We start from the raw sequence: 14,035 nt of genomic DNA, 5'->3' as shown, positions 1-14,035 counted from the left end.
TCCTGAAGGAAACCCTGGTGTCCTACTGGTTAAGTGCTACGGCTGCCAACCAAAACGTCAGCAGTTCAAGTCCACCAACCGCACCTTGGAAACTCTATGGGGCAGTTCTACTCTGTCCTATAGGGTTGCTATGAGTTGGAATCAACTTGATGGCAAGGTGTTTGAAAGAGGCCTGCCACAGTGGTTAAGAGCTACAGCGAGCTTCCAAAAGGTCAGCAGTTCAAATCCACCAGCCGCTCCTTGGAAACCCTATGGGGCAGTTATCCTCTGTCCTATAGGGTCACTATGAGTCGGAATTGACTTGACAGCAATGGGTTTTTTTAATGGGTAAACTCCCTAAGGAGCCCTGGTGGCACAGTGGTTAAGAGCTATAGCTGCTAACCAAAAGGTCAGCAGTTCCAATTCACCAGCTGCTCCTTGGAAACCCTATGGTAAGCTCCCAAAGCCAGAGAAATTCTGTAGGCCAAGTCCCAGATGCTTTCAGAAAGAAGTATTGTATTTACTTATATATACACACACACACACACACAGAACCAGGGGATATGGGTGGGGCACCTACAGAGCTAACGACATATGTAAAACTCCAGTTTAGACAAACCAACACACACACGTTTAACTTGCTCATTTTTTGCATATATTTGCTCATCTTAACACTCACTGTGTTCTCCACCCTTCTTCCCATTATCCCACCATCTCATCTGGGATAAACACTGAACGAGCAGATATATATATGTACGTACGTATATATATATAAAATACGTATAATGAGTAAATTTATTTTAAGTAAATAAGTATAAATTAAGTGTTGCTGTTGTTAGGTGCTGTTGAGTCGATTCCAACTCATAGCGACTCCTATGCACAACAGAAGGAAACACTACCCAGTCCTGCACCATCCTCACAATTGTTGCTATGCTTGAGCCCATTGTTGCAGCCACTGTGTCAACGTACCTCGTTGAGGGCCTTCCTCTTTTCCGCGGACCCTGTACTTTACCAAGCATGATGTCCTTCTCCAGGGACTGATCCCTCCTGACAACGTGACCAAAATATGTAAAGACACAGTCTCGCCATCCTTGCTTCCAAGGAGCATTCTGGTTGTACTTCTTCCAGGACAGATTTGTTTGTTCTTTTGGCAGTTTATCATTTAATCAATATTTTTTGCCAACACCACAATTCAAAGGTGTCAACTCTTCGATCTTCCTTATTCACTGCCCAGCTTTCGCATGAATAGGAGGCAAATGAAAACACCATGGCTTGGGTCAGGTGCACCTTAGTCCTCAAGGCGACATCTTGGCTTTTCAACACCTTAAAGAGGTCTGATTTGCCCAATGCAATGCATCTTTTGATTTCTTGACTGCTGTTTCCACGGCTCTTGATTGTGGATCCAGGTAAAATGAAATCCTTGCCAACCTCAACCTTTTCTCCATTTATCATGATGTTCCTTATTGGTCCAGTCATGAGGATTTTTGTTTTATGTTGAGGCGTAATCCACAGGGAAGGTTGTGGTCTTTGATCTTCATCGGTAGATCAAAGACCACATTGCTTCAAGTCCTCTTCACTTTCAGCAAGCAAGGTTGTGTCATCTGCATAACACGGGTTGTTAATGAGTCTTCCTCCAATCCTGATGCCCCGTTCTTCTTCATATAGTCCAGCTTCTCAGATTATTTGCTCAACATATAGGCTGAATAGGTATGGTGAAAGGACACAACCCTGATGCACACCTTTCCTGACTTTAAACCATGCAGTGTCCCCTTGTTTTGTTCGAACAACTGCCTCTTGATCCATGTACAGATTCCTCATGAGCACAATTAAGCGCTCCAGAATTCCCATTCTCCACAACATTAGCCATAATTTATTATGATCCCCACAGTCAATGCCTTTGCAGAGTAAATAAAACACCGGTAAACATGTTTCTGGTATTCTCCGCTTTCAGCCAGGATCCATTTGACATCGGCAATGATATCCCTGGTTCCACATCCTCTTCTAAATCTGGCTTGAATTTCTGGCAGTTCCCTGTCGATACACTGCCAGAGACCGCATGATTGAATTCTGCAAGACCAACGACTTCATTGCAAATACCTTTTTTCATCAACATAAACAGTGACTATACAAATGGACCTTGCCAGATGGAATACACAGAAATCAAATCAACTATATCTGTGGAAAGAGACAGTGGAAAAGCTCAATATCATCAGTCAGAACAAGGCCAGGAGCTGACTGCAGATCAGACCATCAATTATTCACATGCAAGTTCAAGTTGAAACTGAAGAAAATTAGAATAAGTCGACGAGAGCCGAAGTATGACCTTGAGTACATCCCACCTGAATCCAGAAACCATCTCAAAAATAGATTTGATGCATTGAACACTAATGATCAAAGACAAGTTGTGGAAGGACATCGTATTTGAGGAAATCAAAAGGTTACTAAAAAGACAGGAGAGAAAAAAAAAACCTACATGGATGTCAGAAGAGACTCTGAAATTTGCTCTTGAACACTGAATAGCTAAAGCAAAAGGAAAAAATGATGAAGTAAAAGAGGTGAATGGAAGATTGCAAAGGGCGGCTCGGGAAGACAAAGTATTATGATGACCGTGCAAAGACCTGGAGCTAGAAAACCAAAAGGAAAAACACGCTCAGCATTTTTCAAGGTGAAAGAACTGAAAAAAAATTCAAGCTTCGAGTTGCAATACTGAAGGATACCACGGGGAAAATATTAAACGACGCAGGAAGCATCAAAAGAAGATGGAAGGAATATACAGAGCCACTATACCAAGAAGAACTGGTCGATGTTCAATCATTTCAAGAGGTAACATATGATCAGGAACTGACGGTACTGAAGGAAGAAGTCCAAGCTTCACTGAAGGCACTGGCGAAAAACAAGGCTCTGGGGATTGACCGAATACCAGTTGCGATGTTTCCACAAATGGCTGCAGCACTGGAAATGCTCACTCGTCTCCGCCAAGAAATCTGGAAGACAGCTACCTGACCAACTGGCTGAAAGAGATCCATATTTATGCCTGTTTCCAGGAAAGGTGCTCCAACCAAATGCAGAAATTATGATAAATTAAGCAGGCAACTACATATTCAAAACTAGAGTTTGGGGTAAGAGGTCTTGGGAGTCAGCCATGTAGAGATGAAGTCTGAAGTCATGAGATCAGACAAGTGCTGGAAAAGGAACACTGTTGAGAACTGAAGCCTGGGGTACGATTCCATTGTAAAAAGATCAGGGAGATAAGCAGGAGTTTGCAATGAGGTTGAGAAGGAGAGGTAGCAAAGCAGAAGGAAAACCAGCCTAGGGAATGCCTAGAAACCACATGAAGGAAGTATTTCCCAAAAAAGACCGACCAACCACGCTGAATGATGCGCTTGAGGGCTGAATAAGACAAAGGCTGAGAACTGACCACTGGGTTGACAAAGTGAAGCTCGCTGGTGGCTTTGACAAGAGCTGTTTCAGTGGAGAGGTAGAGATGGAAGTCTGACTGGACTGGGCTCAAGGGAGAACGGGACCTCAGTTACAAAGAGAGAGGCAAAAGGGACTGGTGACAGCAAATAAAGACAACTCTCCTGGTACATTTTCTTGTAAAGGGAGAAGAGACGGGGCTGCAGCTGGAGAGGGATGTGCGCTCAAGGGAGCTGGTTTTGTTTTGTCAATGGAGGATACAGATTATTTGCATCTAATGAGAAAAACCAATGCCAGAGAGGGGGCAGGCGTGGAAACAATGCCCTTGAATAGATGAGAGGGGCTTGGCTCTAATATACCTAGACATCATTTCCAACTACCACCAAAGATCACAAACTGTGAGACTTAGCAGTTTCCTTTTCTTTTGAAATCACATCTCTAGAAATGTCCTCAATCTGAAAATAGAGCTCTCCATGCTAGGGTGAGCTTTGGCAACTGTGGCTCACATGTAAATGGCTGAATGCAAGGTGTGTGGCACTGACACTTCAAAACCAATCACCAGTGTAAAGGGTTCTAGGGGGAAGTGTCGTTTGATTCAAGAATATGTCCTATTTTGACAAAGCAGGCATGCTATTTTTAACTTTCTAATTGGCGTGTACAAGCCTTCCAGGTACTTTTTATTGATCTAGCTCAAGGTCTACAAAATGTAGGGTTATGCACGCCTGGAGGAACAGATGTATACCTAGAAGGTGATCTCTGATTCACCCAATTTTGCCGCAAGTACTGAGGAACGTGCTAGGTTGTCGGCAGTTAATCACACCTGTTGAGCAGGTAAGGCCCCCAGTAAAATTGAGAGGATTCAAGAGGACCCAGCACCATCCCCCTAGATCTACATTCTCAATCGCAGCAGGGCACCTCTGCAGGACCTTGAAGGCCAAGGCAGCTGGCCTGCCAACGGGACCAACTCTGCTGGGCCCACTGCTTTGCAAAATCATGCCCACCTGATTCAGTTCTTCAATCTTTTGCTTCCATTAAAGGAACCTGTATCTCCCTGCATCTGTTATTAGCCTTCCATCAATCACCTTTCTGACAACCTTGCAGGTACACATTTTAGATGATAAAGATTATTTATTTCAATAGTTACACTTTTTCTTAAACATAATAAAATATGCAACCAACATCACAAGCACATGGTTTACAGGTCCCTCTGTTTAGGACAAACCTAAAAAAAAAAAAAGTTGTTTTAAAGAAAAACAGTAAATAACTATTACAAGAAGTACACAATACAGCAGAAATTGTGATGGTGGTAAATGAAAACCTGTAAGTTCAAAAATCACTGGCCTGGTGGAAAGGAAAGGAAAGCCACCCACCTCCTACATCACTTGATCATAAAGTCATAAGAAGCTTGTCCCACAGTCTTCCCCTGTCCTTTCCAAAGAAAGGAAAGAACCTCTGAGAGCCTCAGAGTAGGGTAAGTTAATCATCCACAACCCTGAGACCTGAAATGAGGAGGCACAGCAAAACAAAACCCTGAGGACTGACAGGAGGCTAGTGTATGCTAGATTCCTGGGGCCCCTGTGGTGACACCAGGAAAGAGATGGGCCATTCCAAAAGGTGACCTCGAGGGAAAGAGGGGTGAAAGGCTCTGCAGCTTTCAGGGGATAATCAATTCCAACAAGCAGGTCAAAGTACAAGAAAACCGAGAAACAAGTTCAGATCAGGGCATCAGGGTCTCTCCTGCCACAGGCCAGGGGTAGAATTCTCACCTTCCACGTGGGGACCTGGGTTGGATACCTGGTCACTGCATCTCATGCAAAGCCACCACCTGTCTGTCAGCGGAGGCTGATGCGTTGCTGTGATGCTGAACAGGTTTCAGCAGAGCTTCCAGACTAAGACAGACCAGGAAGAAAGGCCTGGGAAGCTACATCCAAAAATCAGCCAATCCTATGGCTCACAATAGTCCAGTCCACAACCAGTCATGGGGATTGTGTGGGACCAAGCAAAGTTTTGTTCTGTCATGCATGGGGTCACCATGAGTTGGGGGCCCACTCAACAGCACCTAACAACATCCATGACAGGCTGGATGCCCACAGAACAGAAAAATTACATTTGAAAAAGCAAAATTGAGGATAGATGACCCTAAACTACCCAGAAGGGACCTTGCTCTGCCAGTAACCAGGGGATCCAAGGGAAATGTAGATCCTTGGATAGACAAAAATAAGGACAGGCTGGCAAAAAAGGAAAGTGACTCAAAGACTCAGGCACACAGAAAAGTTAGCTCAAAAAGCACAGAAATAGAAGAATGTCAGAGGAACATGAGTCAGACTTGTGACAAGCTAAATTAAGTAAAAAGACTGAAATCCCTTTGATCTGCATAAACCCCAAGATTCCCTCCTAAAGCGGTAAAGCACTGACCACGTTTCTGCACTGTAGCTTACCGGACAGGAGAGGCACCACGGGAGGCCACAGAGAAGAACCATGAATCCCGAAACCCAGCCTTTGGAGGAGAACCACCACGGTGGTCCCCACAGAAAGTTACTGGCCAGGAAGCCTCTGCTTCAAGCCTGCCTTGTGTCCCATGCTTTGTCACTCACTGGATCCCTTAGAATGCTTTCCCAATGCTTTTGTTTTTCTAACCTTCCTCATGATTTTTTTTTTTAATAGTCTTTACCGGTCCCCTCGTGGTGCAGTGGTTAAGAGCCCGGCTGCTAACCAAAAGGTCGGCAGTTAGAATCCACCAGTCTCTCCTTGGGAACTCAAAAGGGCAGTTCTACTCTGTCCTATAAGATCACTGAGTTGGAATCGACTCAACAGCAATGAGTCTGTTTTTTTTTTTTATGGGGTTACTGGGCAGTGGGAATATCTTCAAGACATCCAGGCAGATAAAAAAAAAAGATCTCCAGGACCACTTTATTTTCTTTTTTATTATTAATATTAAAGCATCCATGGGGTACTAAGTCTAAAGGACCCCAGTGGACCACATTCCAATCTCTTTGTCAAATGCTGATGGTCACTCACCTGACAAAAGCTTTCTGCACATAAAACACACCGAGCTACGGACAATCACACAGATTCCCCCGGCTTTCACAATTTCGTAATTTACTGTACATGACGTCAAACTGATGATTACTAGCTGATAAATGGGAGTCAATATTTGAAATTCCTGCATTTTGTGTTCAAGGGGAAAAAAATTACTTCTAAATGACAAAGGAAGAAAAGTTGAGCACTTCTCCATAAAACACTCCGCAAGTGTTCCCATAATTAAATACAAATTGGATAGAACCCCACTGTATCTCCTCTAACACCCCGGTATTTCCTCTAACACTGATTCTGATGTACTAGAGTTATCAGATGATTACAACTTCCGCCCCTGGTAAAGGAGCATTTTAAAGTCAATTTGCACAGCTAGAATGCTTAAGCCCATCAAACATAGATTTCAGAATCAGTGCTCCTTATGCTTCTTGTCTTTGATCAGCAACACTCCATTTAGAATATAAAATTTAAAATATGACCATGACTAAAAACAATTTCAAAATGCATAATGATAGGAACTTACCCTAAGGATATACAGTACTCCCAAATGCTTGCCAAGAATAAAGATAAGCACACAAAAATAGATGTTCAGTGCAGCATTAAGGAGTAAGAAAAGAAAGAGAAAAAACAGCCAAAGAATCTGTAACAGAGCCAAGAAAAAGCAAACCAAACCAATTGCTATCAAGTGGATTCTTGTGCATGGCAACCCCACGTGGGTCAGAGTAGAACTGTGCTCCATGGGGTCTTCAGTGGGTGATTTTTTGTAAGAAGATGGCCAGGTCCTTCTTCCAAGGCACCTCCAACCTTTTAGTTAGCAACCGAGCACATTAACCATTTGCACTGAGGACCAGTTAAATTATGGTAAATCCACAGAATCGACTTCTGTGCCGCCATTAAAAAGAAGGAGATGTCTGTACACGCTGATATGAAAAGCCCTCCTAGATTGCCAGGATATTTTAATAAATGAAAAAAGGCAAGGTACAGAACCCTGTACACAGTATGCCCTCCTTCCTCCTGGATGGAAACAGAGAGCTTTTAATAGTGTTTACAGCTGGGGAAAGGGGACTGCAGGGAGAAGGCAAGAGACTTCTGTTACTAAGAAAAAAGTGAACCACCACTACAGTAACGAAATGTAACTTCCAGAAACAATCAGAAACTCAGTAACAGCTGCAAGGTCAGCTCTGGCCAGTTGTTCAAAAGCTGTCCAAACGAATCCTGGAATTTAAGTTGCTCAAACCAACTAAAGTTTGCTTTATAAGTAACATTCCTCCACACCCGTTATACTCTTATTCTTGAGCCTTCCACTTCAGAACTTCAAATAAAGACATTCATCCTCTTGGATGATCCGAAACCCCAATCCCACACGTAACAACGCAGGATATGAGTGTATACCAAGGAGAAATCTGTACCAAGCTGACAAGAGAAGGGCAAAGCTTCACGAGGGGACTATTCGTCTCATGCCTCTAAGCAGCCTGAGGGAAGACACCATATCACACCGTGTTTTGTTTACATATCAAAACTGAGTAAATGTGTGCAAAACTCTTACTAGTGAAACGAGCCAAGAGAATACACATACATTTTCCTACGATTAAACTGCCATATCAAAGAACGAAAGGGAGAACGTTAATAAACAGGCTTTTTGTTCTTATGGGAAGATACGTGTTCACCTAGCAAGTTTATGTTACTACAAGACTTCAGCATTAAAGGGAAACATATTTAAAACAAATTTTAAACATAATCACATTCCCAAATTAACCCAAAAAGTAAAATAAAGTCCAATAGGAAATTCATTACAGTAAGGATGGGAGCTAAATTATAAAGCTTTTCAAATAATTATTTTATACCCTGTTCCCAATGCAGTTGTACTTTTAACACATTTATGCTAAAAAATAAATAGCAAGAACAGAAAAGTAAGATGCTTACAGGCGTCTCTCTGGAATCCTATCACGTCTATTTCACCTACCCACCCCCAGGACTGTTGCTGTTGTTGTTACGTGCTGTTCTGTCAGATGCAACTCACAGTGACCCTACGCACAACAGAACAAAACGTTGCTTGGTCCTGCGCCATCCTCACAATCGTTGCTGTGTTTGAGCCCTTCGTTGTAGTCACTGTGTCAATCCATTTCATTGAGGGTCTTCCTCTTTTTGCTGACCCTCTGTTTTACCAAGGATGATGTCCTTCTCCAGGGACACGTTTGAAGTACATGAGATGAAGTCTCACCATCCTCGCTTCTAAGGAGCACTCTGGCTGTTCTTCTTCCAAGACAGATTTGTTCTTTCCTCTGGCAGACCAAGGTATATTCAATATTCCTCACCAACACCATAATTCAAAGGCATCAATTCTTCTTCAGTCTTCCGTGTTCACTATCCAGTTTTCTCAAGTATATGAAGTGATTTAAAATACCATGGCTTGAGCCTGGCACACCTTAGTCCCCAAAGTGACATCTGTGCTTTTTAACACTTCAAAGAGGTCTTTTGCAGCAGATTTGGCCAATGCAATGCATCTTTTGATTTCCTGACTGCTGCTTCCACCGGCAACAGACAACTCAAACCTCACGCTCTTCCTGATGCCGGCTGCAGCTGAGGAGGAAGGGGAGCCCTAGTACCACCTGCTGGTTGGGAGCCAGAGCTTGGGAGTCAGCCTGCTGGACAGCTTTGTAACCCTGGGAAAGTTACTGAACGCTATAACCCTCAGATTCCTCATCTGTAAACCAGGGATACTACTACTTATCCCACAAGGTAACTGTGCGAGCTGAATAAGTTAGTACGTACAAAGCAATCAGAACAGTGCCTGTTGTTGTTAGTCAGGGGCCCTGACTCATGGTGACCCCGCTCACAACAGGACTGCACCACTGTGATCCGTGAGGCTTTCACTGGCTGGCTTTTGGAAGCAGATCACCAGTCCCTTCTTCTCAGTCTTAGTCCGGAAGCTCCCCTGAAGCCTGTTCAGCCCTCCGGCAACACGCACACCCCGCTGCACTCGGTAAAGTCAGCGAACGCTCCGCTGAGGTCCTGGGGGCCACACAGAGTGAGACCTGAGAAACTCCTCCCCAACAGTTTTATTCTAGACAAAATTCTTCTATCCAAATACACTAAGCTGTTCATGTATTCAGGTTTCAGGAATAAAAATTAATATAACACATTTGTAAATTACCAACGACAATTCAGAAATTCAGCAGCAGCTCTCACCGGGATTAGGACAGTAACCTTCGTACTGGTCCCCCAGGTTTCACCTTTGCCCCACTACAGTCTATCCTCCATACAGCAGGCAGAGTGATCTTTTAAGGTGAAGTCCAGTCATTTACTCCTCTGTTCAAAATACACCATCGGCTCAGAGCAAAATCCAAAACACTGACCTTGGCAGATAAAACCCTACAATGACCCGCCCGCCCTTCATTCCCAGGGTGCTGTTACATGGTCCAGGCTCAGGATCTGCTACTTCAGTTTCCTTTGGCCTGGCACACTCTTCCTAGACACCCACAAGGCTCGCCTGCACGCTTGTGCCCAAGCATTTCCTTCTCGAGGCCTCCCCTAACCACACCATATAAAAGGAGCATTGCCACCCTCCCAGCCCTCTCCAGTCCCCTATCAATTTTCCTTCACAGCTTTTAGCACTCTCTTGTGAGAGGTATTTGCTCATCTATCTTTCCCACTAAAACATAAGTTACAAGTGAGCAAGGACTCTGTCTCGCTCGTGGCTACATTCCTAGCACCAAGAACAGCGCCAGGCATGCTGCAAGCTCCAGAGTACGTCGGGAGCAACTGAAGGACATACCACAGCAATTTCTCCACGGAGAAAGCTACACCATCTTAGACGCCAACAAAATTCCCCACCAGTTCTTAAAGTCTTGAAACCTACAACTAGGAGGAAAGTTTTAACATGTCAAAAAACACTCTTCTTAACCCAAAGAGCCAGCCCCACAGTGACAAAACAAAACACAAGAGGCAATGCCATTCAAATCCGGAACAAGAAACAAAATAAAGTTCGAAACGCTATACCTCAACCACATAATTGGCAACTTTTTATTTTTTTAACTTCAAACATTAAAAAGTTCTTTAAAGTCTTTAGTGTACATTCAGTTCATTAAATGTTTACATCTGAACACACCCATGTAGCCACCACTCAAGATCATGGGATTTCTGCATCTCAGAAGGCTCCCTCGGTCCTCCTCTCAGTCAGTACCCCCCAAAGGTAACCACTTTCTGACTTCTATCGCTCAGTGTTGCCTGCACTTCAACTTCATGTAAGTATACACTCTTGTGTCTGGCATCTTTTGTTCAACTTTCTATCTGTAAGATTCACCCATTTGTTGGTACATTCTTTTTACCGCTGAGTAGTATTCCGTTTTAGGAATTCACCACAATGTAGCCAAAGTACTGTTGATGGCATTTAGGTTGTTCCAGTTTGGGGATAATACAAATACTATTGCCATGAACCTTCTGGGTATGTCTTCTGGTGGGACTATTCACTTATCTGCAGATTGGCAAAGTTTCTGTTGTTGTTGTTAGGTGCTGTCGAGTTGGTTCCGGCTCACAAAGACACTATGTACAATGGAACAAAACACTGCCACCCTCACAATCGTTGCGATGTTTAAACCCATTGTTGCAGCCACTGAGTCAATCTATCACCTTGTGGGTCTTCCTCTTTTTTCACTGACCCTCTCCTTTACCAAGCATGATGTCCTTCTCCAGGGACCGGCCCCTCCTGAAAACGTGTCCGAAGTATACGGGACAAAGTCCTGCCATCCTTGCTTCTAAGGAGCATTCTGGCTGTACTTCTCCAAGACAGATTTGAGTTTCTTTTGTTTGTTTTTAGGGGGTTAATAATACCTTAATGAGCCCTGGTGGTGCAGTGGTTAAGTACTCGGCTGCTAACCAAAAGGTCAGCAGTTCAAACCCACCCACCACTCCACAGGAGAAGAGACCTAGCAGTCTCCTGCCATAAAAATTACAGCCTAGGAAACCCTATGGTGCAGTCCTACTCCGTCCTAAGGGTCGCTATGAGTCAGAAGTGCCTTGACTGCACACAACAACAATAATAATTTAAGTTGGTAAGGATGCAGGGAGCTAGAAAATGGGCACTGCTGGTGAAAGCATAAGTTGGAATAACCTTTCTGGAGGGCAGTCTGGCAAGCGGCCAAGAACATTTGTACCCTCTGACCAGTAAATCTAGTTCAAGGGCATTTTCTATTGAGTACTTACACGTATCATCTTCTCCTAAGTGTTTTACGTGTATTAACTCATCTGGTTTATTCCAAGGAAAGAGGTGCCCACAGCACTTAACCACTGCTCCACCAGGGCCCCTCACCTCCTCTGCATAAAAAAACACCCTCTTTATTCCCTCTTCAACTTCCGCTTACAAACTTGTATGTAAAGGTATTACAAAAGTCGCCATAAAACATCTGAAGTTTTTGAGTTATGGTGCTAGTTACATAAACTAAGACAAACAAAATTCTAATCTAAAATCTATTAACCTATCGAATCTCTACACTGCACAACAGGGCAAACTTAAACGTGGCTTTACATGCCTCGATTTCATTTTAAAAAAAAGTTTTCTTCAAAAAAATAAGTATCTACGCAATCACCAGCAATTCTGACTTTATTCAAGATATAATTCACGTTTTTGGTAACCTCTATTCTGGTTGCCTAGAGCGTGCTATGAGAACAGAGAATATACAAATAGAACTGGTAAGATTTGGTATCTTCAAGGCTAATTTTTACATATAATCGAAATACAGAAAAACGCCAGTTTGAAGTCATCAAGATCCACAAAGCGAGGACGCTGTCCTTTTTGAAAGTGACCGTTTGTTCTTTTCTGTTTTGTGAATCGTCCCACCTGGAAACTGACGAAGTGAAAACTAACTGCACCTGGGAACCGAGGTCTGCCAACGGTGAACACTGCAAGCGCCCTGTAACGTAAGGGTTTTCCCTCCCCAGACCAGCAGAGGGAGACGAGGACATCTGGCCTGGTCCTGCGGTGTTTCTGTAAAATTAGGGGTGGGGGGGCTGCATTTAAATGGCCTGCTGTCAATCAAAGGACACTTCCTACAATCACGGTCCCCACGTCTGCCGTTGCCCCGAGCGTACTCGCGCCGAGCTACACCCCCGGACGGCGCTCAGGAAACCTGCTTCACCCAAAGGTGACCACGGGCTTGGCCACAACACCCAAATAAGGACTTTGGGCGCCCGGCCCCAACTAGTTTCTTTGTTTAAATGCCTGGGAAGCCCTCCCACGCCGGACTCGGGGGCCGTGGCGCCGCCCTTTAGGAGCCTCACACTTTGATTACAAAACACACGCGTCGGCGGCCGGCGCGGAGGCGGCCCGACTGCAAACGTCAACGCGGGCCGGGCAGCGCCCCCGCCCGGGTCGCCAGCCGCCGCCGGCCCTCGGGGTCCCCCGGGAAGGGGCGCGGGGGTCGCAGCGCGCGCCGGGCCCCCGCGCCCGCCCCCGCCCCGGGACGCCGGGTCCCCAACTCCCGTCCACACGTCCAAGTGCTCGGCGCCTCATCTGTTGCTCTGTTTACTTTCGCGGCGGCGCGGGCGGGGGCACCGCGACCCCCGTCCCGAGCCCCGGCGACAACTTTTACCGGGCGGCCGGGGCCCCGCCGCCCCGCCGCCCCGCCGCCCCCGCCGGCCCGGCCAACTTGGCCCAGCCCCTTTGTTCCCGTGTCGCCGCGACTCCGGCCGGCCCGCTCGTCGGCGCGCCGCGCTCGCACCCCGGCCCGGCCGCGCTGGGCCGCGCCGCCCTCGGCCGCCGGGCGTTACCTGCCGTGGAACCAGTCCTTGCAGACGTCGCACTCGATCATGAAGCGGCTCACGTCGTACGGCTGCCGGCACACGCAGTACACCGGCGGGGGCGGCGGGGGCGCAGAGGCCCGGCCCGGGGCCACCGGCGCGCCGGCCGCCGCGGCCCCCGCTGCTGCTCCCGCCGCCGCCGCCGCCGCCGCCGCTCCGGCCATCTTTAGACGCACGCCCGCCGCCGCCGCCGCCGCCGACTGGAGCGCCCGCCCGCCCGCCACCAGCGCCGCCTCCCGCAGCGGCCGGAGCAGCGGCGGCGGCGGCGCCTCAGTGCGCGCGCGCGGGGGCGCGGGCCGCTCCTTCCGGCGCGCGGCGCGGGGGCGCGCACGGCGGCCTCGGACGGCGCCCCGGGCTCGGGCTCGGACGGGGGCGCGCCGGCCGGGCTCCCGGGGCGGCGGGCGCGTGGGCCTCCGCAGCCGGCGGCGTCCGCCCTGGGCCTGCGCGAGGCCGGGCAAGTTCCCGCGGAGCGGCGAGGGCCGGCCGTGCGTCTGGTCCTGAGGAGAGCGACCGGGCGCCCGCAGCCGCGCCAGGCTCGCCTCCAGACGCGGGGACCCTTCGGCCGCTTCCAGGCGCCCACTGGGGACCTGAGCCCGGCGATGCGCCCAGCCCTCTGCGGTGGGAGAGCTTCTTACGGAGGCTTTCAAACTTCTGGAAACGTCCCACCGAGTTCCCACCGACCAGCTGGGAAATTACAGGGTGACGCAGCCACCCTTCGGTGGAAGGGGTTTATTCCCAAGAGGAATTCGTTAATGTCTCTTGGCCGAGAGAGATCAACCTGGAAATGGGGTTAGTATTTAGAGAAGAGAGG

At 47.1% G+C, this 14,035-nt stretch overlaps 1 protein-coding gene across 2 annotated transcripts in view; it reads right to left on the bottom strand.

Moving 5' to 3' along the window:
• The window catches only part of KDM7A (lysine demethylase 7A), a 78,531-nt gene extending 65,143 nt beyond the window's left edge, over positions 1 to 13,388 (bottom strand). Inside the window, exon 1 of one of the 2 annotated variants that reach the window (XM_064289649.1) lies at positions 13,195 to 13,388. In XM_064289649.1, coding sequence (XP_064145719.1) covers positions 13,195 to 13,388 — 194 coding nt within the window. The remainder of the gene's footprint in view (positions 1 to 13,194) is intronic. The other variant, XM_064289650.1, reaches the window with a different exon arrangement.
• Positions 13,389 to 14,035: the final 647 nt, after the last annotated feature.

This window comes from Loxodonta africana, chromosome 8 (assembly GCF_030014295.1).
Source record: "Loxodonta africana isolate mLoxAfr1 chromosome 8, mLoxAfr1.hap2, whole genome shotgun sequence".
Classification (NCBI taxonomy): domain Eukaryota; kingdom Metazoa; phylum Chordata; class Mammalia; order Proboscidea; family Elephantidae; genus Loxodonta; species Loxodonta africana.
The sequence above is the reverse complement of the archived record's forward strand: the minus strand, read 5'-3'. Positions and strand labels throughout refer to the sequence as shown.